This window comes from Brachyhypopomus gauderio, chromosome 7, assembly GCF_052324685.1.
Source record: "Brachyhypopomus gauderio isolate BG-103 chromosome 7, BGAUD_0.2, whole genome shotgun sequence".
In the NCBI taxonomy this organism is placed as follows: Eukaryota; Metazoa; Chordata; class Actinopteri; order Gymnotiformes; family Hypopomidae; genus Brachyhypopomus; species Brachyhypopomus gauderio.
In genome coordinates this window covers 4479841-4504443 of record NC_135217.1, presented here as the reverse complement: position 1 = coordinate 4504443, position 24603 = coordinate 4479841, and the positions used below count along the sequence as shown (strand labels likewise).

Genomic DNA, 24603 nt, shown 5'->3' with positions numbered 1-24603 from the left:
CATGCGACCTTGAGCATTTTTAGCTGCAGAAAAGGGTGTTGTTTCTCTTTTATTTAAAGAAGGCACAAGGTTAGGCTTTAGGACAGCTCTTCACCTCATATAGCCGTACACCGGGGGACGAGGAAGCGACCGTCCGATGTGTTTAACCTTCCGGCTGGAGCGGGAGAAAAAAAAACGCGGCCACTTGGGTGCCTGCAGTAGGAAATGAAGGCTTGTCTCTCGAGACATGAGGTTTTGAGGTATAGGTATTTTATTTTTTTTTGTCAGCCTATAACAGCTTCCATGACTGTACACTCCCAGTTGCTTTACTGAATAACAAGAAGTCCTTTTTGGCTAGGTGCGTTTTTTTTGTGCCTAATTTCCATTACAATGAACAGATGTTTAATCACTTGAAGTCCCATTAATACTAAGGTAGGCTATGCATAGAATGATAGATATTTGGTCGCGACTATCAGAATAGACCAGTGGCCAGACTGAATGTCAGTGCATTCAATTAAGATAAAGAAAAATGAGAAGTCTCAGTAATCAAACCATTGTGCCATGCTATAGAAAACCATGCGGTTTGAATTCATAATTCTGTGCCCAGGTGGTCTGTTTGGAGATAATCGTTTGGTATGAGGAGCTGGTCTACAGTAACTGGCATTATAATGCTCTTAATGTGATGTAGCAGATTCTGTATGTGTATCTGATGACTTTATACACTACACAGGAATGCAAAGTGTCCCAGTTCCCTGCAGTTACAGCCTGAAGGAAGACTTACTAAGACAGACTCCTGCAGTAATTATGTATCATAAAGTGAACTAACTGACTAATAGACTAGTAAAGCCATTATATTCTTTAAATGATTAAAATGACCTAATTTCCTTACATTTATGGAATCGGTTTAGTACAATAATGAATAGCTACGTCTCTCTCTCTCTCTCTCTCTCTCTCTCTCTCTCTCTCTCTCTCTCTCTCTCTGAGTTTATTAATATATTTTTGAGTGTAGGTCGGATCCTTAAACGCTTCTCTGGCGAAAGCAGGGAGCCCCGCCTTGTTCTACCTGCTCCAGCGGGGACGGAGGACCCGAGTGGTGGGTTGTGAGAGCTGAATACGGCTCCTTCACAGCGACACCAGCTCTCCGGCTTCACGTTCATTTCGCACTAGAAGTTAGAGGCACTTGAAATTGAGTTCGCTCGTGATATTTTGTAAGAAAATCGGAAATGTTTGTCGGCAAACATTTAGCTGTCCACTTCACTTGATTCACAAGTTAACTTGGCGTCGCTTTTGTGGCGTGTTTTGCGACGTCTTTTGATTTACTACTACACCTAATACCGTTTGTTTTGAGTGAGAATGGACAGTTCGGCACCGTGGAAATTAGGAATGCTGAACATTAGAAAACTCTGGATATAATCGCTGGGAGAACCCAGGAAAGATAGGAAATCATTCTTCAAATCCTACAAATCCTATGGCTTGAAGGTAAGAACCATAATGAAGATATATGTGTATGTTTGTATATTTGTATGTAGGCTATTTGATTTGAAGTGTGCATTTGAGATATATATAATAACACACATTATATATATATATATATATATATATATATATATATATATATATATATATATATATATATATATATTAACACGCGCGCGCAGTTAATTGGTCTGAGGAAAAAATAAAAAAGTGTTATGCTGACGAGCTCGTGCCAGGTGTCACGCTGTGCCAGGTTTTGTGAGCAACGGTAGGAAGTTTTAAGGGAATAACAAGCAGTTTTCTCGCTGGTATGAACATTATAACATCGAGGCTACTTCTAAAGATAAAAGCAATTGATTGTAAAGTATCAGTGTTGAAACGCTAACAACGATATGTGCCATGCGTAATTAAATATCAAATGTCAATATGTGCCTGCACTTTTAAAAACCTGCGTTCTTAAGTGGTTCGCTGCACTGGCTGTGGCATCCTCGGTGGTTTTTAAGTGTGAAACTGATTTTTGCTGTCTAAACCACCATAACATAATAGATAATAATGTATCCTGGAAGATGGTTTATGAGCCGTATCACTACGGCTCGAAATACCACAGATGTAGGTTTAAAGATTCTCAAATCTCTGATTGAGTGATTGTTATGGACTGCCCATTAGCTATATTTTCATTTTGTTAGTGTTGTTTTCAATATATCATCTTCCTTCCACAATTTATGTTTTATGGTCTAAAATTTCAAGACGCACTCGAGAAGCACTGAAAATGTTGTTTTCCCCTTGATACTGGATATATTTATATATTTTCTTCTCCTTTTTCTCTTTCTATCTGCCCTCCCCCCCTTTTCTCTCTGGCTTTAAGCAAAACTATATTTAACAAGAGCCTATCAAGCCAAATTCTTATGAGACCCTTACAAATGCATAATTAACAAGAGTGTAATGTCAGCGCGTTCTCATCCTTTGTGACTTTCACTATGTTATTGGAAATTCAAGAGCTCTTGTGTTGGATTAAAATGACTTGAAATTGCCACAAAGGCCATTTTGAAGACAGATGTCCTTTCTGTGGGCCGAACATCAGCACCGTCTAAATGTCGACAGGGATACCGGTGATTAACTGTGCCTAGGAAAACCAGCGATTAATACTGCCTGAAACTGGGCCAAAGCTTAGATAGCAACTGCCTTCAAAAACAATAGCTATTACTTGACCTCTTCGATTTTTGACACACGTTTGCCCCCATCCAATTCTATTCCGTGACCGGTGATTTTCCTCAGATGACAGCCGGTCCATCAGGTCTTGATAGGTGCAGCAGGAACAGTGCTGACGCTCAGATGCCAGCTACACCCTCCAGCCATACGCACTGCACCTCTGTACCAAATCCAGAGCCATGACACGATCTTAATGCTTCTGATCACAAAAATAAGGCTTGGTGGTTACATTTTCAACACCACTGTTTCACCAAGTGCACGCACACACACACACATTGAACATGCTCAGGTGAATAGGGCATGCTGGAAATGTAAAAACATAACAGATGCATATGTGAAGGAATACATACATCAGGGAACATCTGAGGATGTCAGATATGTACATAATTATCTAAATTAGCATCCTACTTATTACGTTGTGCACCTGACCTTACATGTGAACAGTGGGACATGAGTAATGACCCGTTTCCCTTCAAATGTGCTGGAAACTGAAACTGTGGCCGGGGGGGTCTGATACAGAAGCGGATTTATACAGCACGTCTTCTAGCCTTTTAATGTCAGGCTGGATTACATTTATAACAACTGCTCATTTTTTTTATCCCCCCTGGGTGCTCCCCGTAGCATGAAACTAGACCGAGGCTTTGTGCAGAGCCTCCCCCCCCCCCCTCCCCTCCTGCGAGCAGCGCTGGTTTTAAATGTGCCCAGGCGTTAGCAGCCCCTTCCAGCTTTGCGGGTATTTCTGCTCGCCCTGTCGCCTGAGTGACCCGCTGTGTGCTGCAGAAATTGCAGGGCTTCGGACCATGACTACGCTCAGCTCATAATCATATGCATAAATAAACATTGCCCCCAAAATAGGCGTGCTTCAGGGGGCCCAGCAGCTGGTCCAGAATGGCTTTGAAGTCTTCCATTTGGAACATAAGCCTATATAGTGAATCCATGCAAGGTTTCCATTGAGGATTTAGTGCGAATATGATTTGACACAATATTGTGGACTGGCATTTCTTGTTATTATGGTAAAACACTCGCAGTTTACAGGTCTACAAAGTAATTACAGGGCAGACTGTGTGTGTTCATAGATAACTGGGGTTTGTTTTGCTCCACTGGTACTTTGCCGGGCTATAATCATTCTTGGTAGTGACCTTTCGAAAGCGCACCTGAGTACCAAGCAGCAGTGCCTGCACGTGCCTCCTTCTGGAAGCTGTTGATTTCACGTGAGCGGAGAACAAGACATGTTAATGGATCTGCGTGTGCCATGCCGTGTTCATCATGACGTTTCAGCGTGTGTCACGTTCAGCTGAATTCGCACCCATGGCTGGCTTGTGTCCTTTACACATCTCTCTGTTACCGAATCAAGTGGGAGGAGCCTGACCATGATAGCATGATTTGCGGACAACTAGTTTGTGGAGGTGGGGGTGGGGTAAGTCCAGTACAGCATGGAGGGGGAGGGGGGGCGTGGCCAAGGCATCGTTCTCTTTCCTCTGACGGGGAGACGTCGTTAGCCGTCGTCATGCTGCACAGCCCTAATGAGCTCATCGGAGGCTCGTTAGTGGATGCCTGTGCTGCGAGCCCCTTCGTCCGCTCTCAGCGAGATCTCTGCGAGCTCTCTGCGAGCTCTCCGCAAGCTCTCTGCGAGCTCTCCGTGATCCCTGGTGGCCTCGGGGAGTGAGAGGTCGCTGGAGTAGTCAGAAGGGGAACGACATTAGCAGCGTTAGTGGCGGAAGCGTTGTTTGGTGCTGGCGCAGGGCGAGACACGTCGCGATGAAGTGCCCTTGTTTCGCAGGAGCGACGAATACATGCGTCTGCTCCCAGAGCACGTCCTAGTGAAATCCATGTTTCAGTCTATTTTGTCTCTTTTCTGTGAGACCATGTGCAAAATACATCAATCACAAAAGTTGCCTTGCATCAGAGTTAGTTGATAAGCTAATTCCATCTGCGAATTTCCATAAATATGTAAGAACTAGGGTCTGTAATGGAATAGATAATGTTATTTAATTATTTATTTGTTTGTTTTGTAAGGATAGTTTTTTTGTGCATAATACATTTTTGGGACCTCAGATTTGAACAAATGGCAAAGAAACTCTTGCTCAGTTCAAACTTGGTACAATAAAACTATTTGAGCCCCATTTGTTTAATTTTTATCGATAAAATTAAAACAGAATATCTTAAGTGTCAGTCTGATGCATCTTTAGCCTCGTTAGTTTTTATATTTGAATCTCTCACATTTCAGAAATGATTATTTCCTGATTATTTTCAATGTCTGTCGGACTGAAATTCGATGTTTATGTGTGTACCCATAAGTTCCAGCCAGCAGACATGATGAAATCTGCACTCTGCCTGATTTTACTTTTAAAGTTGACAAAGCTGCAAGCAGGCAATCAGTCTCAAGTTCCCATCCAAACCTTTTCCTCACAGAACATCCTCAGTACTGCATTTACATGAAAATACCACCACAGCTCTTTGGAAATACAGGTTGTACTTGAAATGATTTATCGGCCACTGTGTAGACGGGAGGCACATTTGAGGACAGCAGAGAAAAAAACTTGTGCATTGAGGTTAAGAATTTATGTGTCTTCCTGTTCAGTTTCAGGTCTGGGTTGTTTTCCTCTTGAAATATGAGAGCTGATGAATGAACATTCAGAGTGAAGAGTGCAGTGATGTTTGAGGTCCTGCTGGACTGCATAACACGGCTTATAAGAGGAGCATTTCTCTTTGAAAATGTTTAACTGCGGAGGGGAAATACCACCGTTCTCTATTGTGTATTGTCCTTCCACATGATTCTAGCGTAGAGCATCTGAACCATTGAGTTGCTGTAGAAACATTGCTCGTCTATGATATAAATGTTGAAGTTGCAATATCACACAGAGTGTGTCTGGGTCTAGAAGAAATTAGGCCATGGCTGTTGTCCTTCTTAACAGCCCTAAAGGTGCATTAATGGGTAATATAAATTACTTTCCATTTGATTCTGTAACTTCTCCGGAATTCATTGGTCCCATGACTATAGGGGAGGGTGAAATACAAATTTCATTTTTATAGGCCCGAGAGCTTTGATCATCCTGGACATACACAGACATAATCTTCTTACAAATTTTCTTTAACAACTCTTATCTTTTATTGCTTGGGTTATTGCATAGTCATGGTTCAGTTGAATTACTAAATGAAAACACCATATTCACACCTTGCACAGATTACTCATGACCTTCTGCAACTAGTAGAGTTTGAACATTGGAACAACACCATCACAATAACAACAAAATATAAATATTCCTCTATTTTTAAGCTTTCAAGTGTTCAGATTAACTTACAGATTTAAATCAAATCAAAATCCATATTAACCATTGTGAAGTGAAATGCAGTGAGATTAACCTCGTCACCTTCTGGCATATTATTTATAGTTATTGATCTTAAGGCATATCAGTCTGTAACTACTCTAAATAACTTGGTAACTACATCAAAACCAAATTGAACAGCTCTGCAGAATGTTCTGTAGAATGAGAACGAGTTGTATGTTACAGATGTCCACTTATGGTTTGAAAAGGCTGACGCGTGAGAGAGAACCACTGTACTCATGGCTCCTGCACTTCTGCCTGGCACAATGAGAACAATCACTCAAGTGTGCAATTACGCATTCATTATCATGCCGTTCCTCCTGCTACTACTGCTGCTAACCGCTAACCTGATGAGCTCTCCTAACGAACCACGGAGTTGCACACTGGGGCGTGCGGCGAGGAGTCTCGGCAGAGTTCGCCCGGGCCGTCAAATCCCAGGACTGCCAGGACGTCGTGCTGGGAGCCTGCATTGAAATGCGTGACCGTGCTGCAATTACGTCTGAAATAATTGCAGTCATCATTTACGGCATAATGGGGCTGCTATAATTATGGTGGGGTTTTTTTTTTATATAACTGGGAAACTCTGCTGATCTGATGGTATCATGTTCATCTTTTTGGTATCTGTAATTCATTTGTGTTATCTAGTAGTTCATTATTTTAACCTTTTTATCTAGACAGAGAAAATAGTGGTGTATTTATCCTACATAATGTATTATTAACTTATTATTATTTTAGTTTTAACTGTGTTAACTTACTGGCACAAAAAAATCCTGCAGTATCAATGGAACAACAAGACAGCAAGTTCAGTGAAGAAAACCATATTCAGGTAGAAGAGAAGTATTTGTGTCTGTGCCATTCTTTGGTAGCCAGTTCTGATATCAGCAGTTTAACATGCACGGAGAGCACTGGGGCATCTAGGTGAGTGCTCTGAAATTCAATCTAGCGATGAGGTGCTTAGTAACAAAAACCTGTCTCTCCAAGGTCATCTATGCCAAATCCCGAGCAGTGCGACCCAGAGAATGTGGTCGAGCTTTGGACCAGGCAGTGAGGCATAGTGGGATCTGAACCAGCACTTTTGAGCAGTTTGTGGGTGCACATGAAATGAAATGAAATGAAATGAAATGAAATGTGCCATATTTTGTCAATTGTGATTTTTACACCCCAATCGAAATTTGTCCTCCGCTTTTAACCCATCTGTGCAGTCAGAACACACACACACACACTAGTGATTACTAGGGGGCTGTGGATCAAACGTACCCAGAGCGGTGGGCAGCCCTAGCCCGGCGCCCGGGGAGCAGTTGGGGTTAGGTGCCTTGCTCAAGGGCACCTCAGTCATGGCCTGTCTGGGAATCGAACCCACGACCCTCCGGTCACAAGACCAGTTCCCTAACCGCCAGGCCATGACTGCCCCATGACTGCCACATGGGCCAGTTGCATTAGCAGCTAGAGTGTAGTCGTAGTGTTAAAGTGACGAGGTGTTAAAGATCAGTCTACAAGACGGTGGTGGGCACACTGAAGTCAACTCACCTCATTTTGTGGATGGACAGAAGAATTGTATTTGTATACATGTAATTGTGTAATTGTATTGTGTGTGAAAAATAGAAAAGTCCACCCAAATGGATTTTTGGCTTCCTGAGCTTGTTTGTCCCTCAATTCAACTCCTAAGTGTCCTAAGCTTTATCCTGCAGCAAAACACCAGCTAACATGTTCTTTTAAAGAACAGTCGAGCTAATGTGTTCCCTTAAAGAAACAGTCGAGCTAATGTGTTCCCTTAAAGAAACAGTCGAGCTAACGTGTTCCCTTAAAGAAACAGTCGAGCTAACGTGTTCTCTTAAAGAGTGGCCGAGCTAATGTGACCTCTTAAAGAGCGGCGGAGCTAACGTGTTCTCGCGATTGGTCCTTTTGTCTCTCTAATCTTCTTTTTATTTCTTTCCTGGAGTAAATTTAAAGGTTGCTTTTGATTGCCGCAGCTCTGTGTGAACGGCGTGAGTACATGAATGTGCGTTTCCCAGCCATGCACCCGAGGGAGCTTGCAGCCACAACAGATGAAGAAATATGGATGCTGCGATCTCCCCAGGGTTTGCGATTCACTTTCAGAACATGCATAGAGGGGAGCACTCCATCAAGCTGCCGGAGACTGTGCCTCTTTCCTGCTTTCATCCGGAGGGGTTTAGCACCTTCAAGAAAAAGCTCTTTTCCATCTAGTCCACTAACGCAAAATGCTCTGATTTGTTACACCGGTTTCTTCAGAAAGGCTCGATTATCGAATGGACTGGTAATTTAATCCACCCTAAAGTGTTTAGAGTTCTGTAAAGAATTTGGATTAAAAATGAATGAGATACATATACATAAATATATGTACATATGCATAATAAAAAAACTGATGTTTATGGCCAAATAAAAATAACAATAGTGCTTTTGTTCATCTCAGGTCTCTAGTAATTGGCCATGCCACGATTCACACTCATTGTTTATGTTTCCTGTCTAAACATAGTGGACTTGTAGCTTTCTAGTGTAGTAGGCTCATAGCTTTTCCAAAAGCTTCTCCTTTAGCATCGAGCCAGCTATGCAAAATATACAACAGACAATAGTTTTGCCAACTCTTTATTTTGTCATTGTGCCACTTAAGAATCATTCATTGTCCTTGCAAGCTGTATATCTAACACTAGCACGAACTTACCCAATCTATCTCTAGCTACCTATAGAGCCACACTAAATGACCAAAAGTATGTGGACACCTGATCATCACACTGCAAAGTCACTCCTTTCAGCTGACCCTTCACTCTTCTGTTCACGGGGGTTGAGGTCAGAGCTTTGTTCAGGTCACTGAAGATCCTCTACACCTCAGAGATGGAAGTATATCATTTGTATAGTGCAGCATACATCACTGTATGGAAAACCCTCAGCCCCTTCGTCCCCCACCACAGACTTCACTGTTGGGTTGTCTGCACTGTTGCTATTTTACATTACGACAGGCAGCGTTCTGCTGGCATCCTGCAAACCCAGACCTATCTATGAGACTTCCAGATAATGAAGCTTGATTCGTTTGTACACAAACTGCGTTTCCACTGCTCCAGAGTCCAGTGTCAGTCTGCTTCACACCACTCCAGCAGACAGTTCACAGTTCATGGGCTGATATTGCATCCAGAGTTAGTGGGAGTGATGCAAGAGAGGACGGGTGATTTTCATGCTCTGTGCCTGGGGTTCCCAAGTACAGAGTTCTACCTCCATGGTTTTTTTTCCAGCCAATCTTAATTTATTACAGTCACGTCTTTCAGGAGCATAACATTACAGCCAGGTGTTCATACACACACACACACACACACACACACACACACACACACACACACACACACACACACACACACACACACACAGTACTGCTTGAAAGTTTGTAAACTCCTTGAGTAATTTACATTTTTCAGTTGTTTTACCAATATTCTTGTACTTTTGTATATGAAATGTCAGGTTTATGTTCCTCAATTACATTTATTTATTTTCAGCGAAATGTGTGAGTTGCCAGCAGACTACATGAAACATGGAATCAGATCATGTGCAAAAGTAAATGAATTTGGGATAAATGTACATGCGTCTACAATCAGGTGAAAAACCAATAGACATGACATTCATGGGAGAGTTGCTAGAAGGACGTCTGCTCTCAAAAAAGAACAAAATTGCCCATTTAAACTTTGCCAGAAACCACTTGGATAATCAGAGTCTTTCTGGAAGTCCATTCTCTGGACAGATGAGTACAAAATTGAATTATTTGGCCACAATCACAGGTGCCATGTTTGGGGAAAAGTCCACACTGCATATAAAGAGAAAACCCTCCTCCCAATAGTGAAGCGTGGTGGTGGAGATGTGATGGTCTGGGCCTGCTTTTCTGTCTCCGGACCTGGACGACTCCTGGACCAGAATCTCCTACCATCAGTTAGGGAGTTGAAGCTGGGATGGAAAAGGATAATGTAACAAGAGAAAGACCCAAAGTATTCCATGGCTTAATGGCTTAAGAGAAAGAAAATTTGCACTCTGGATTGTCCCGGTGAAATTCTGGACCACGGCGAGATCTGAAGAGAGCAGATGTTCCTCCAGCCTCTCTCAACTGGTGGAGATCTGCTAGGAGGAGTGGGCAAACATGCCAGAACGCAGATGTGAGACACTCGTTTGTGGTTACAGCAGACGGTTGGTTGAAGTAATGGCTGTAACAGGGAGAATCACAACTACTAACTAAAAGAGTTCACATGCTTTTGCACTTAGCAGTTTTTTGAGAGAGAAATTACTTTTGTTGGATAAGTAATGAAAAAAATCTGTGTGCCTTATTTGGAGGGTCTGCTTTACAAATTGAGATTTGCTTTACAAATTGAGATTTGCATGGCCATTTCATGGTCATTTTTTTTTTAAACAACAAACATATTTGGGTGGTCTTTCAAGACTTTCAAGCAGCACTGCATACACACACACTCAAGCACACACACACACACACACACACACACACACACACACACACACACACACACACACACACACACACACACAGTACTGTGAAGGTGTGGAAAAAATCCTGCAAAGTAAGAATTCTTTCAAAAACAAGTGTTATTTTGCAAGTAATAGTTCATTTTTGTCAATTAACGAAATGTCAAATTCAAAGTAAATGAAAAAAAAAAGAGAAATCAAATCAAATCAGTATTTACTGTGACCGCCTTTTGCCATCAAAACAGCATAAATCCATCTACACTTGCACAGACTCGGGGATTTTGGATTTAGTCATGTGAATGATTAACCAATTATACCAAACAGATAGTAACGATCACTTTCAAGTGTAGATTGAAACACATTCATTACCTGAAACAGAAACAGCTGTGTAAGAGGCTTACAACTGGGTGAGGGACTGCCAAACTCTGCTACAAACATGATGCAGTAGTTTCATGTCACGGGTCATACATCATGGCAAGACTGAGCACAGCAACAAGAAGCAAGGTAGTTTTACAGTATCAGCAAGGTCTCTCCAAGGCAAAGGTTTCAAAGCAGACTGGGGTTTGAAGATGTGCTGCACATGCTCTTTTGAAAAAAGCACAAAGACACAGCCTAGACGCAGCGGTTGTCCGAGGGAACTTCGTGCAGCAGAAGAAAGATACATTATGCTTATTGCCCTTCAAGATGAGATGACCAGCAGTGCCATCAGCTCAGAACTGGCAGGAACCAGTAGGACCCAGGTGCATGCATCGACAGTTCTGAGAAGTCTCGTCAGAAGTGGTTTTCGTGGAAGAATTGCGACCGTGAAGCCGTAGCTTTGACGTGGACACAAGGCCGAGCGACTCAACTCTGCATGAAAATGTAGGAATTGCGAATACTGCAGAATTATTGCAGAATAATTGCACTAGCACTTGTCTGTAAGAGAAAGCACTCTGTTCAGCAAACAGCTGAAGAGAAGTACAGTATTGAGTGGCTGCCTGCAACGGTGAAACATGGTGGAGATTCCTTGCACGTTTGGGGCTGCATTTGAGCAAATGGAGTTGGGGATTTGGTAAGGATTAATGGTGTCCTCAGTGCTGAGAAATACAAGCAGATATCCATCATGCATTACCACCAGGAAGGCATCTGACTGGCTCCAAATTTATTCTGCAATAGTACAATGACCACAAACATACAGTCAATATCATTTTGAAATATTTTCAGCGTTAAGAAGAATAAGGAGTCCTGGAAATGATATGGCCCCCACAAGACCCCGATCTCAACAACACTGAGTCTGTCTGGGTTTACACAAAGAGACAGAAAGGTTTAAGCAAGCTTATATCCACAGAGGATCTGTGGTTAGTTCTCTGAGATGTTAGAAACAACCTCTCCGCAGAGTTTCTTCAAAAACTATATTTCAGTGTACCTTGAAGAATTGATGCTCTTTTAAAGGCGATGGGTGGTCACGCCAAGTCATGCTCTTATTGTTCCTGGAGCACTTCTCTCAGCCCATGACACTACTCTCGTTTGTGGTGTTCCTTGTTCTTGATGTTATCATCACTCACTAGCTCCAACTACAGATATAGGTATGACCATCTTCTGCTGTTGGTCCATCACGACTATGTCTGGCTGCTTAGCTGTTTTTGTTTTTGTCGTTCTGTATCTGGAAGTCCCACTGAAGTCATTCACCGCCACCTTCAGAGGTGTCTCCCATTTTGACCTTGATGTTTCTGTATACTATGCTTCTATGGCAGCCACTTGGATCTGGTGTTCTATGCATGTTCTGCCTTCTAGCATCTTGCTGTTATGTGTAGGACTGTCTTACTGTCTATGGGGCATCTTTGCACAGCACATATACTGTATATATATATATATATATATATATATATATATATATATATATATATATATATATATATATATATATATATATATTACGGGTGTCACGATATATCGATATTAATTCGAAATCGATCGAAATTATGTCACGATCACGAGCCTCGAAGTCAAAAAGAGGATCGACGATCCCTCCCTCTAAACTACGCAAACACCCACACTATGCAAAGTAAAGCCTGGTTTAAAATAGACATGTCACGAGGATCAGCGGGCCGAAAATGACGTAATCACGGTGGCTCCGCCCGTGCTCGCTGGCGATTCGCAAGGTCGTACACCTCTCGAATTTTGTAACTTTGCGCGCGCTGTGCTTCAGCACAATGAACCAAGTCATGTTTTCTGGGCTCATACACCTTTAGAAGGTGGAATTAAAGCACCTAATTAAGTTACATATTTATACATATACTCGTAATGATTCGAAATAATTCGCTTTTTCGTCACATTATTTAATGGTGGTTTATTTTCAAAATCTGTTAACGTCTTCATGTTCTCTCATGTTTCACCCTGGAATTACAAGAGGCTCGTATTTGTGAACGTAATACAGGAGAACTGTTCAGTCAGACAGCTATTTGTTGTGAAACGAAGTAGTTACACTTTCAAGCATTTTCAAGTACTTTAGCCTAAATTCCAGCACTTTTCAAACCTTGAACACAATGCATCATTAATTTTCGTCAGGTAAATGTTCTTTCCCCTGCTTTTGAGGGGTGTTTCTTTATACTACCACATATCGTTTCGGAGACCACTGCAAAGAATATAAACGCCTCCGCCGTTCGTGCAGGTTCGCACGAGGTGTGCGGGGTCGCGCGCTACGGTCACTCATGAAAGTATAACCCATAATAAATAATCCAGCCTTGACGCGGCTCAGGAATTATGTCACACGCAGTGACGTGCGGCCGTTACGGTTATTTAAACAAATTTAAACATGGGTCTGTGGCGGGAGCTGAGTGCAGAGCGTTGAGGAGCGATTTTGATTGGAGGATCGTGCTTTCTGTCTGAGATTTTTTATTATTAAAGTTTTTTGCTGATGCTGGTCCAGCGTAGCGCGTGCCAGTGATTATGCCTCGGCATGCCAACGATGGCATGCGTGCCATAGGTTGCCGACCCCTGCCATAGACTAATCTAAAACTGGCATAGGCCTCTCTGCTGTAAATCGAGAATCGAATCGTGACCCTAAAATCGGAAATACAATCGAATCGAGGATTTAGAGAATCGTGACAACCCTTATATATGCGGTATATATATATATATGTGTGTGTGTGTGTGTGTGTGTGTGTGTACTTACTGTCCTCCCTGTCACAGGATCTGTGCCTTTGCCAGATAAGCTGCCTCTCAGTTTGAGCTCATGTTTGTAGTTGCTGTTTGGGGATTGATATCGATCGACGATGTCAGACCGTCTTGTGCTACATGACTTGATTGAGCTGCTAGCAGCGTAGCCACTTCCGGCCCACGAGCCTGAAAACACCACAGCACCTCCGTCCCTCTGGAACTCTTCACTTTCTGCTGAATCAAATGCTTCTTGTTTTGAACAAACAGACTTGAGTTGTTGAATGCAGCACGCGTGCCCTGCCCCCATGATTCGTAATGAAGACCCAAACCTTGGCTTGCTTGCCGTGCCCCTCCACGCCGGGACACCCTGTTCCTACACTGAAGTTCAGTGACCTGGAGTGCTGCACATGTGTTTTGGAACCAAACTTACACAATTACACTGTGTTAATATGTGTATGTATGATACTTTTCTCAACGCACTCTTCAATCTCCCGGACCTCAAATAAAACGAGTTCAAGGTTGTTTTTTGGTGTCATGCACTGTCCAGAAGCTTTTCACTTAGACCCTGTTTTTCATATTGCTAGCAGCACTTCTGATGACCTCTAAAGAGCTTATTACATGAATTGCGCAAATTAGGCATGTGTTTAGAGATCGAGTGAATGGAGTTGACTTGATTGTTACGATTTTTTATCATTGATGGGTCCTGATATTAGTCAACAGGATCGATGATTCAGATCAATAATGTAGACCGTTGTACAGATCATTCGTCATGTGATCCTCTTTCAGTTTGCCTCACAGAGCACATTGTGCTTCTGGTGATGAGTGTGAGGCCACGTGAGAGCACAGTGACCCATCCATCTGTCACACTCACAGCCCATAATATACAGGCATGACACGTCCCCTATTGCAAGAGATTTCACCCTGGAAGAACCTTAACATTAAAATATGGAAAGAAAGAAAAAAAACTGTTTACATGTTTGCGTGAGAGAGACGTATGAAAGCGTTTGACACCAGCAGATATGTCTTCTCGAGAGAACACAAGACTAGTGGCACCACCCAGGCAGAACCAGAACCCCACTGACTCCCAGCAGAAATAAACCATAAGAAAGCAAGAGGGAGAAAGACAGGGGGGGGGGGGGGGGGGGGGGGGGGGGGCATTGTCACAGTTGACTGCTGCGTTGCAGGACTGAGAACAGGATGAACTCTCCTCACAGGAGGAGTGCTGTGGGGGTTACAGGCAGACCGCCTCCCCTCAAGACCAGGCTAAGCTGCTCTACTTACTAATTGAGACAGGAGCGGCACATACTGTAAGCAAGCAGTACTGGCCGCGTACAACAGGCTGCCTGCATGCAGTCCTAATTACTTTTTTTAGTACCTGGCTGAGTAAGATTTATTGCATTGGTCACAGTGGACAACAGATGCAATCTGACCACCCCAGCAGGTCAGAGGAGTGTGTTGAACACACACAGGGCACACCCTTCTCACACTCTGCTTCTCTGCCCACACGTATGTCCAGACAGATCCATATGATTATCGCTTGAAAGCTTTAAATACTGGTCGATGTGGTGAACATGATGACTTGGATTCTGACTTGATGACTGTGTCTGCACTCTGATATTACCGGAGCACATGGTGCTCCATTGAGATTTGCACACGCGTTTGGATCTAATAGTCACCAAGAAATAGAGTTTAAGCTTTAAAAAAGGCCGTCTGGAACTGGAGGAATAAAGATGGCAGGACTGGGCAAGCAAGCACTATTTGTTACTGAACCAAAACACACACACACACACACACACACACCCACACACACACACACACACACACACACATTACGTGCAGAGCGCAGACACGCAAAACGTAGTCCATGTCTCATGTAATACAGTGAAACACACTGGTTCTATAGTGAACAGCTTGCTTGTTGACCTGGGATCTCTCTCTCTCACAAGAATCAGGCAGCCTACTAAAACAGAAAACAGCACTTCAGTAGGCTACACGTTATTATGTGCAGGTGCGCCCAATTACGCTGGCAAATAAACTTCTTTTGTTGAAGATTGCTGGTGTGATAAGAGAGGATGTTACATATTCGCACGCCTGCGGTGTGACCCGCCCTGCGAGCCTCAGGCAGAATGACAGGATATGACATAACATGACATAATAGAGTATGTCATGTGCAGACGTGGCAGATTTATGGCATTCTAAACCTCAACACTCTGCTTTAAGCTCTGAGCTCCTTAAAGTGCTTTGCCCTGGTAACCCTGGAACAAAACGTTCTCTCCTCTCTTACTGGTAGTGCACATGCGGTGTGGCACAGAAATTGGCATGACAAATTGTCTCTTAGAGCAAAAAGTCAATTTTCCAGTCATGCAAAACACAAAATCCATAGCTTATAAACATCATTTGAGAATAGCTGTGGGTAATTGTCAGCAGACGCCATGTAAGTACCTGGAAAAGCAAATTGCATGAATTTGCTCTCTGCATGGAAAAGATTTCACACATTACACAAACACCACGCATGTTTAAGTCATAATCGGTGATGTGCTGAGGTTTGTTTGACAAAGACATCAACTCCCAATTATTATGCTAACACTTTGCTTGATTCTTTGTCTAAATGAGATCCTTCTCTTTATTGTCAGAACCAGAGATTTCTGACTGCTCTGTGTTATTTTTGGAGGGAGATGACCTGCTTTGATACATGACATTGTAGCACTATGTATTTTATTGTCTCCCGTGTTGGAGAAACCAAAATAGTTTATTTCTACTGTGCCAAACAGGAGAGCATAATAACAGTAGGGAGGGAAGTCTAACCTGCAGGATCACGTGATGCAAATGACGCTAAAAAAAAAAAACAGAAAACATTTTCTCTTTCTTCGTAGTCACAATGCATGCTGGTATGACATTTGCTGGAGTGTCAGCTATCGCTCTGTTTCACATTTATCTCACCGCAGGAGGCACAGGAACCAGACAAATGGGGCTGAAAGGAAAATAAAAGCAGATTAAGACAGATGTGGGTGTGTGTGTGTGTGTGTGTGTGTGTGGGAGGGGGTTAGGTGCAAGGTCAGAGAGCACCATGGTAACCAGTAAGTAGGGGAAACACACCTTCAATAGGCCAAATCATGCTGTTAATTAACACAACAGGATGTTAGGGGGTAATTGATAGCTGTCTCATGCTGAAATCACCACGCCAATACCATAATTTCATTCTCCAAACATATATTCCTAAAACTTTAAGGAGAGCAAGTATTTCAACCATTACAACTAGAAATACCTTTTTTGGAATAGATTGGCACAGAGGGCCTCAAAAGACCTCCGTATGTAGATCAGGGAAAGAACACTCGGTCACAGGAGCGTTCGGTGCTTCGGGAAAAACAGATGAAGTAAATAAAAATGGCTTTACTGAGAAAATGAGGAGGGCTATAAACAGGTGAGAAAAACAGGTGCAAATCCAAGAACATCCAAAAAAAACAATCCTGGAACACAGTAAAAATCAGAGGAAACCAAGTCAGTATTCACAATGTCACGCCAAGACTACAATTCCCAGAAGTCTTTGGCCAGAAAAAGGAGCTCTGCGTCACCAGATTAATGATCGCACCTGTACCTAATTCATGTCCACTATTTAAGAGACTCTCACTCATCTACTCATTGTGAAATATTGTCAACAGCTTTGTGTTTTGAGGAACTGAGCTGTTTCTTCATTGCTTTTACCTGCATTGCTGTTGACCTTGTTTTGGACTGGATCTTTGCTTTTTGGATTTGTTTGTTTCGTGTATTGCTCTTTTATATCTGGACCTTTTGCCTGTTTTGTTCCACTGCATTCTTGGTTTGTGTTTTTGCCTCAGACTGTCTTTTCAGATTCTGACCCTTGCCTGCACATCACCACGATCGCCATTAAAACCCCTTTTCTGTCTGCCAGCATCATAAGTGTCTCACTATTACACAAAAGTAACCGGAGGAAGTAACCAGTCATGCTTAAATTCACATTGGAAATCACGGATAACAGGTGATAACAGCTAATAATATTCTGGAGACGAGGACCTCCCCCTGTCCACCTGACTGCCTGGGGCATGCTGGGAATTGGAGTTCAAAGGATAAACAGCTCTCTACATGGGCATCTTTACTTCTGAACATTACCGTTTTATGATATATGTGTAGCATTTGAGAATTTGGACTAAAAATGCTTTGGATTTGTTAAAAGCCTTAAATATGTCTGGGAATTTCTCCATAGTGCTTTTTTTAGGTTGTTCTTTATTTGTAAGTAAAATCCCTGAAGGGACCTATTTAGATCAAAGGTGTCTACACCAGTGTCTGTATTTAATGACTGTATTTTGGTGCCACAACACAGATACCACAAATTAATTAGTGTAAGCAATACACCTATGAAGTGCAAGCCCTCCTATTAACACACGTTCATGTGTTTCTCAGTCCAATTGGCAAAGTCATTTGAGTTAAAAATGTCTGTTCCATTATCCGATAATGTCCAGTTTACTGAGGTGTTAGGAGGTCAAATGCTAACCCTAATGACTAGCTCATGAATGATGTGGTGCACTCTCTCAAAATGGCATATTGAGCCACTCAAACTCCCGGCAGAGGTAAACGGGGTATTTTTAAATTACCCATCGATCCTCTGTAGGCCAGCCAGGGAGGAGAAAGTTTACTGTGACACAGACATCATTTTGCGAGGCTGTTTGCATCAGTCACTGGCTCTGTGGAACACCACAGGGTCCACAGATGGAGCAGCCCCTCACAGGTCTCAGGTCAGCGAGGCACCGCAGAAGCACTGCTGTCAGCAGCCATCCTCATAAATTGGATTCAGTCCTTGGAATGGATTTTGCCAACTGAAAATGACGTGGTTGACATAAAGGGAGTGGGAACCTGTTCTTCGTTCTTGCTTTACAAAGCACAGAAGCTCTCCGTTTAGTCTCTCTTGTTGAGCACAGTCTTCGGTTCCTCTGGGGAAATATCAGTTCCTCTTTTGCTGACGCCGCCTTCAATCACGGCTTTAACCAACAGCAGCTGGACAGCTGGTGAGAGTTCCCAGCCCGCCCGCCCGCCCGCCCACTGGAAAGCTCAGATACTCTGCCTTTATTTGTTTTTTCCAGCACAACCCTAAACCAGAATGAGTGTATGTACCATATATTGGAAGAAGATCGTTCCATGGAGTGTCTTATTCCGGGTTAGTGTCTTTCTACCAGTTTCATATAGTCTCAACTGACTTAGGTTACCTAATAACCCTTTAAAATAATATATCCTCCAGCTGCCTTTGTACCTTAATCCAGAGAGTCACCACCCCCATTTCTTCACCCTGTCAACCACTAGTGTCTAGTTATTGTATATATACAGAGTTATATAACTCTGTCGTGTTAAGTTCTGTGACTACTGAACACGGTTCTTTTCACAGTGGTTCAGCTTGCGCAGATCAGTCTGCACGCCTGGACCAAGGCCCGGTCACTGAGGCCAGAGGCCTGCGAGGTTGGACAATAGTGAAGCGCCCTGCTCCCTCTCAACTCTCGCGGAGGACATGCCCTTGGGGCTTCTGACTAATGGGGAGAAAATGGCAATGAATCCTTCCCCCTAGACATCTGCATATCATTCGTTGCTGATAGCATTTTAGGTGGCGAGAGCCTAACAGAGCCGTATTGATCTGCTTCTATGTGAAAGTGCCAGAGAATACATCCATACTTACTTATCTGTAATCAATACCTTCAGTAGAGCAAATTTGAAAATAGTGGGCTATATTCCTTGGTGTGTGCACAAGATGCAAGATGCATGCGCCCCCCCCCCTTCCCCGCTAACCAATCAAATGGGAAATAAATGTTTTGGAAATGAAATAAGCACCTGTCATCTCTGTTGTTTTCCCAGGGGACCAATGGGCTATATGAATGGTAGTTAACTGTGGCGTGTTCTCTCTGTTTTTAAACAAATGTTAGCTGCCGGATTACAACAGAGCTCATCACAGATTCATTGGAATTTCATTTTACTGTAAACTGTAATCAAATGTTATTAAAGCATAGAAAACTTTCCTTTCTCCCAGTTCCTTCTTGTGTGTTGGGTTGGTATAACCATTAGTTGTTATTCAGCATTTATTCACTGTGAATAAAATCACTAGAAATCACTAGGAATGAAGCACTTTATTATGAAATGTAGAAGTTTGTATCACTATGTAATTGCTTCCCAGAGTAGAGATGTTTGCAAAAATGCTTTTGCCTAGGTGGTGTCTTAAAAATAAAGCATGAAATGTCAGAAAATGACCTTAGAAGTGTTAGAAGTTAGTGCCATTTGTATATTTGGGAGTGCAGTTTCTTTTCCCTGCTGCAAAATGAGTGTTATTGATTATCCTCAATTAATTACATTTCACTCTTTTTAAGTAATCACATTGGGTGGCTAATCTGTGAATTGAGGGCAGTTGCCCTCTAGGGAGATTGTATGGTTGTTTTCTCTAATTCAATTTTAGAAAGAAAACAAAATAGACATAAGGGTAAGGATAAGTGTGAACAACTGGAAAGTGACACTGGATTACGTCCCTTGTCCTTCAAGAGTAAGATGTTCAGGTTTGGGGCTGAACACAAGATTAGTCTGAAATTCCACACCTATGGGCATGTCTAATTGCCCCAGTGTTGTGAGACTGGGTGTACGAGAGTGTGTGTGTGTGTCATGGGTGTAGGAAACGCCACAGATTCAACGAGCTTTACGAGCGTGTGGTGTATGTCACACGTGACTGAACGTGGCTAAATTGATTACCGTCACCACTTAATGCGACTTATCTAATGTTGATTACATTGCTTATCATCAGGAGTTTCCATTAGATGTGAGATGCAGTGCCATTCTGCCTTCAACATGACTTATTTTAAATCCAGTAAACACGGATGCTGGGCGTTTCTCTGCACGTATTTCTCCTTACCAATTGCTCCAAGGTGTTGATTTTTAAAGAAAATAAAAACCTCTCCGTGTATATTTCCCAATCAATGGAAGTCGGCCCCTGTGCCCCTAACACAGACGAATCAATGATTGTGCTGTTGCCGCTCAATGCCTGTTATGGGTTGAAAGACTAGGAGGGGCAGGAGAGGTGTAGTGGCGTAATGTGGCTGTCACAGCTATTATCTGTTCCCTGCAAATGAAGATTAGTATGGGGCTTGACGCCATTGTCTGGATGCGGGGCTTTGCACTTATTGTTCGCTTTTAATAGCTTGTGCCACCCACATCGTTGAAAGCACTTGTGATGGAGTTTTTCCCATTCATTTCTCTGTATCTATCTGTGATTAAGAATATATTAAACGTAATCCAGCCTCGGAAATTGCTAATTAACACGAGCACATGACCACTACTCGTTCCTTTCCTCTTTGGACGCCCTTACTTAATGGTGTCTGAAGGGGTGCTGTGATATTTGGCAGCCCGTTGTGTGGTCCTCTCCTCTGGTTGGGCGTGAGGTGCCTGTGCGGCGGGAAGCTCACTCTCGCTCTCTGATCCGCAGGTCTCCTCCAGGCAGCCTCTCATGGATTTCCTCACGGAGTACGCCAACAATGAGACCCACCTCGATAACGGCACCAGGGCGTTCAACGGCACGGGTTGCGATGCCAAGCCCCAGTACAACTACTACGCCATGCTCCTTACGCTGCTCATCTTTGTCATCGTCTTCGGCAACGTGCTCGTGTGCATGGCCGTCTCCCGGGAGAAAGCCCTGCAGACCACCACAAACTACCTCATTGTGAGCCTGGCCGTGGCAGATCTCCTGGTGGCCACCCTGGTCATGCCCTGGGTGGTGTATCTGGAGGTAAGCACTGTTCTCCTTGCAGTGCTTTATGTTGAATCATGTTGTAGTGGAAAATATCAAGTCTGAAATGGGGGATTCATTCCATTCAATTGACTCATTCAATTGACTCATTCAACTGAGCTTTTATATCCTACTGCCTGCAGGACTAACTCACTCTTTTTCTCAGCTTCTGTGACCTATTGGTGTTATGTGGCTCAGATAAACCTCACCAATGGTTTCAGTAAGACAGGGCACTTCAGCAGTGGTAATAAAGCACACAGCCTCAAGCAACCGTTGTACTGGTGTTTTAACTTCAGCCTTTAGTCCTTGAAACAGTACAATGTAGAATATAAACTGTTATTCCAAAAAGGTTCCACAAATGGCTTGACCTGCGGGCTCACACATACAGAAAGGGCATATTAGAGCAGCATTCATATTAGAGCAGCATTCATATTAGAGCAGCATTCAGTCTTCTCTGTGCAAAGTCTTTACAGCGTCCTGTTCTTCGGCCCCCAACCAGGGCTAGAACAAGCTCGCTGGTCTTGGAGGGTCAGAGTTCGTTACAGTTCAACATGCTCAGTGCTTTACCATAAAACAGGGAAGCCATTGAAATCAGGCTGGCTTTTCTTCGTTATACCTGAGCAGATTCGCATCACCAAATACAGCTGCTGATCATTTGCATTGTATATCAGTTTCACTATATCAGTATTATTTAAATCAAAATAGAGACCTAGTTTGACAAGATAACTGGTTGACTGTAGAGGTCAGATTAGCCTCAGATATGAGAAAGAAAATAACATTTGACTTGTTGCAATACAAACTTCGAGCACTGTGTCTAACTTGCAGTGATGGAAGTACACAAGCACACAAAAATTTACTTGAGTTAAAGTGCATATTCCTAAGGTAAAACATTACACCAGTACAAGTAGAAGTCCTACCTCTAGTCTTCTATTTGAGTAAAAGTACAAAAATAATGGCCTTCAAATGTACTTAAGTACTGAAAGAAAAAGTAAATGCTTTAATATTTAGCAGAATTTGTTTTCTAAGGTAAAGTGCTATGTTCAAATGTTTATTATTTCACAATAAATGTATATAAATGTATGTAGGTAGCTGGAAGCTCCAAATACTATGAACTATGGTAAAACACATGAATAGCAAGCTAACTAACCCTACTTGACAAGTGTGTTGCTAAGGCAGATTACTTTTGTATACTAGCAATAGCCTACTTAGCTAACTAGCGAACTAACCATGTATACAATGCTAATGTCTGACTTATTTTAACATACACAAAGAAACCTTTTGTTGCAAGATATTGTTAGATTTCTCATTAAAGAAAAAGACCAGAAGGCCTATGAAAATAGCTTATCTGTACATGTTTCCTTAGATTGTATGGGGAATTCTTATAGGAACAAATCTTATGGGACTGCGGCAGGCAGTGAAGGCACTTGAAAGCGAAAGAGTCATTTTTCTTTTCAACTGCTTCAACAAATTTCACTCAGATAAGGCCATGGGTTTTGTGGCCAGTTACAGTTTCTTTGCCATTTTTATGTAGGCATACGTTCTCCCTAAATGGTATGATGTTGCAGTGATGACCGAACGCTGGTATGATCAAACGCTGATTGGTGCACGTGCTGTGCTTCTATTGTTTTGACGTTCTATTGTTTTGACGTTAGTAAAAAGGTAGAAAAATGGAAATACTTGAGTAAAGAAACACAAAAAATTACTTAAGTACAGTAACGAATTACATTTACTTTGTTACTGTCCACCACTGCTAACTTGGAGCATTGGTGTAACAGGTGGGTAACATGATGCTCTGGATGTTTCATGGTATTAAAGAAGCTCTTACATGTGAGTAAGAACCCACAGAAGTGCTTTAACAAACACAAAACAACACAGGCTAATCTAAAGCACAACCTATAATCTAAAAGGTGAATTCCCCTTTAACCGTCCAAGTACATAAGATACAGGAAGGTAAATCACCTTGAAAATATCACACAAATGCTGCCTTTTCTGCTTCAGGACCCAATATCTTGTTTCTGTCATGTGGTTTTCATTATATTTTTTGGCCTACAAAAGTTCAAACCTGGGAAACCACACTGTGAAACTTGTGTGAGTCTCCATTTCATGGTCTAAAATCGAGGAGAATGTTTTCTGATGACATTTTCATTCTTCTCCAACAACCCCCCCCCCCCCCCCCCCCCCCCACACCCACACACACACTCACCATTTAAAAACTCATGTGACTAGGCACAGTTGACCTCCCATGTTGCACAGGTCAAGTGAAAATGGCAAGATGATGCTTTGAAAGGAAAACAGATAAATGTGTGTCTATACCCCTGTGTCATGCCCACCGTGAGTCACTTTCATGTCATATGACATTTCAGGTTAATGGCTTTTAGCAGACAAAACCACTGCTGGGTTGCCCTCCACTTTGTACCTTAGATCCCTGACAATATAAGCTCTCCTGAAAGAATTCGATAGGGATCAAAAATACAACCTAATTTTTAGGGCCTGAATATTCCCCATGTATTGCTTTTAGAACAGAAATATTCTTTAATACAAAATAGCATAATGGAGAGAACTCTGAGTCCTTAATGTCTGATATATGTCATTCATCTTACCAGCATCTCAGGTGCTGAGTTAGTCCAATTACAAGACAGTACAGCTTAGGTGATCATCAATAACACATTTGTCTTTGCACAAAAGAAGTGGCATATTTATTTTAATAGGAGCTGGTCCTTTTCTAAGCAGTGTTTTTTTTTTGCCAGAGCCCATGTTTTTTATTTGTTGTTCTGTTCTGTAATTATGAAACCGTACTGTAAATTGGAACAGTAATCGGAAAAAATAAGCAATTGGCATTACTGTAAAGTGTTTATTTGTTTTTTATTCTCTGGGGAAAGCATATAATCAGTGATTCAGATGGCATAATGACACCTACGCAGGGAAATCTGAAGGATGAATGCTCACAGGAAGTATTCTGTAGTGTTTTTTTCCTTTTTGAGTTTTCACTGCAAAAAGAAGAGCTTCCCACGTCTAGGACTGAACACTTCTGTATAAAATGCAATCGGTGATTCATTACATTCAGTACATTAAATACATTACAGTTCACCTTTGGTAGCAAACTGAAATTACATCATGTAGCAGGTAAACAGCTAATTGCAATTCAGATTCTATGGACACCTTGAGTGGCGGGCACATAGTTTAAAATCTGTGTATTTTTGGCTGCCTTTTCTACTGGAATGGTATGTGCCTTGTTTC

The 24603-nt window shown here is 42.3% G+C and overlaps 1 protein-coding gene across 1 annotated transcript in view; it reads left to right on the top strand.

The window, feature by feature from the left end:
• Positions 1-1006: 1006 nt before the first annotated feature.
• Positions 1007-24603, top strand: part of drd2b (dopamine receptor D2b) — a 32936-nt gene continuing 9339 nt past the window's right edge. The window contains exons 1-2 of the mRNA XM_077011061.1: positions 1007-1458; positions 21067-21366. Coding sequence (XP_076867176.1) covers positions 21088-21366 — 279 coding nt within the window. The 5' untranslated portion in view covers positions 1007-1458; positions 21067-21087. The remainder of the gene's footprint in view (positions 1459-21066; positions 21367-24603) is intronic.